General features: G+C 41.2%; 1 protein-coding gene across 1 annotated transcript; it reads left to right on the forward strand.

The window, feature by feature from the left end:
- The first annotated feature begins 1,015 nt into the window (after positions 1-1,015).
- Positions 1,016-1,960, forward strand: LOC144219644 (olfactory receptor-like protein DTMT). Its single transcript, XM_077749696.1, has one exon. The coding sequence runs from the start codon at positions 1,016-1,018 to the stop codon at positions 1,958-1,960; it is 945 nt and encodes a 314-aa protein (XP_077605822.1).
- Positions 1,961-2,192: the final 232 nt, after the last annotated feature.

Consider the following 2,192-nt stretch of genomic DNA (forward strand, 5'->3'; position numbering starts at 1 on the left):
TAGGCCGGGGTCAGGTCATGAAGCACCTTTTGTGCCCTTGAAAGGAATTTTGCCTTTATCTTAAGAGCAATGAGAATCTATGACGACTTTAGGGAGAATGATGATCAGATTTTCATCTTAGAATGCTACAGTTTGAATGAAGGATATTAAAGGAGAGTATTCAAGCATGGATGCATGGATATTAGTGAAGAGGCTGTTTCAATAGTACAGACAAGACATGTTGTCAGCCCAGCCAGGGTATTCAATTTTGAGATAAGGAGTGGATGAATGAGAAAGAGATTTACATGGCTGCATTTAGGATATGTTGACAGATTGGATATTGATGATGAGTGAAAGGAAGAAATGCAAGAAACTCAGGTATATGACTGGAACACCTGGATTCCTTTTTACTGAGATATGCAGACCTACATGGGAGAGAATTAGGACTGGGAGATGCGCAGGGTAAGATCATGAGTTTCTTTTGGGATCTGCTGAGCTTAAAATGCTTGTGATATGTCTACGGGAAGATAATCAGTATGCAGCTAGGTACACAGTATGTAGGTTAGAGAGTTATCTACATCCAAGGATTAAATGATTATCAAATCCACTAGAGTAGATGAGTTTTTCTTGGTGGTATAGGTAGCATTGTAAGAGAATAGTGTTTAGAGAAAAGCCCTGGAACATCAACATAAAGAGATTGACAAAACAGAAACCAATCAGAGTTACTGAGGATACCTGGTCAGGTAGGTATGAAGAAAACCAATATATATGTGTCTCAGAAGATAATGGATAAGACTGTTTTATAAAATTTGAGACGTTGTTACATGTTAAAGAGAAGGGAAGAAAAGTCATTTCCAATCACAGAGATTCTATTATAGAGATTTGGAGTATAGAAATGGTAATTATTGTGATAAGAGTGATATAAAGCATCTTTGCTGAGCACCCAGCAGGCCATTTGTCATAGAAATATGTTCATTTTTAAATTCAGGTTTTAATGGAAACTATAATTTCCTCCTAAAGATACTGAAGACAGAATATGACAGGAAAGAATCAAACTGTCATCTTAGAATTCCTCCTCATTGGCCCACCTATCAAGTCAGAGCTACGAGACCAGTTCTATGCCCTGTTTCTGGTCATGTATGTTACCACTGTCGTGGGGAACCTCCTCATCATCATCCTCATACGCCTGAACTTGCACCTCCACACACCCATGTATTTGTTTCTTAGCAATTTATCCTTCTCTGACCTCTGTTTTTCCTCTGTCACAATGCCCAAACTGCTGCAGAACATGCAGAGCCAAGTCCCATCCATTCCCTATGCTGGCTGCCTGACCCAGATGTACTTCTTCCTATTTTTTGGAGACCTGGAGAGTTTCCTCCTGGTAGCCATGGCCTATGACCGCTATGTGGCCATCTGTTTCCCCCTACACTATGGCACCATCATGAGCCCCAAGCTCTGTCTCTCCTTGGTGGTGCTGTCCTGGGTGCTGACCATGTTCCATGCCATGTTGCACACCCTGCTCATGGCCAGATTGTGTTTTTGTGCAGACAACATAATCCCCCACTTTTTCTGTGATATGTCTGCTCTGCTGAAGCTGGCCTGCTCTGACACTCGAATTAATGAATTGGTGATATTTATCATGGGAGGGCTCATTCTGGTCATCCCATTCCTACTCATCGTCATGTCTTATGCACGGATTGTGTCCTCCATCCTCAAGGTCCCTTCAGCCAGGGGCATCCGCAAGGCCTTCTCCACCTGTGGCTCACACCTCTCTGTCGTGTCTCTCTTCTATGGGGCAATTATTGGTCTGTATTTATGCCCATCAACTAATAATTCTACTGTTAAGGAGACTGTCATGGCTATGATGTACACTGTGGTCACCCCCATGCTGAATCCCTTCATCTACAGCCTGAGGAACAGAGACATGAAGAGAGCCCTGAGAAGCCTCTTTTGTGGAAAGAAAATTCCCTTCTCTGTATGATGGTAACATATGATATTTTTACATATTTCTATCTAGTAGGTATTATAATTGGGAGTATTATTCTAGATTTTTTTCCTTACCATGGAAACTTTCTGTTAAAATCACATACTAAATAATTTTCAATATGTAAAAGAGATAAAGTGGAGTTGTATAGTTGAAGGAGGTAAGAGAGATCTGGTGATCTGCTGATTAAGCCTTCTCTTTGTGTACCCCAGGTGATCTGAAAAAGTGT

The sequence above is a fragment of the Crocuta crocuta genome, unplaced genomic scaffold (genome assembly GCF_008692635.1).
Source record: "Crocuta crocuta isolate KB4526 unplaced genomic scaffold, BGI_CrCroc_1.0 scaffold149, whole genome shotgun sequence".
In the NCBI taxonomy this organism is placed as follows: domain Eukaryota; kingdom Metazoa; phylum Chordata; class Mammalia; order Carnivora; family Hyaenidae; genus Crocuta; species Crocuta crocuta.

Bases quoted from the DNA above. Each gene is read 5' to 3' on its own strand.
- LOC144219644 (XM_077749696.1), top strand. From the start codon at position 1,016: ATGACAGGAAAGAATCAAACTGTCATCTTAGAATTCCTCCTCATTGGC.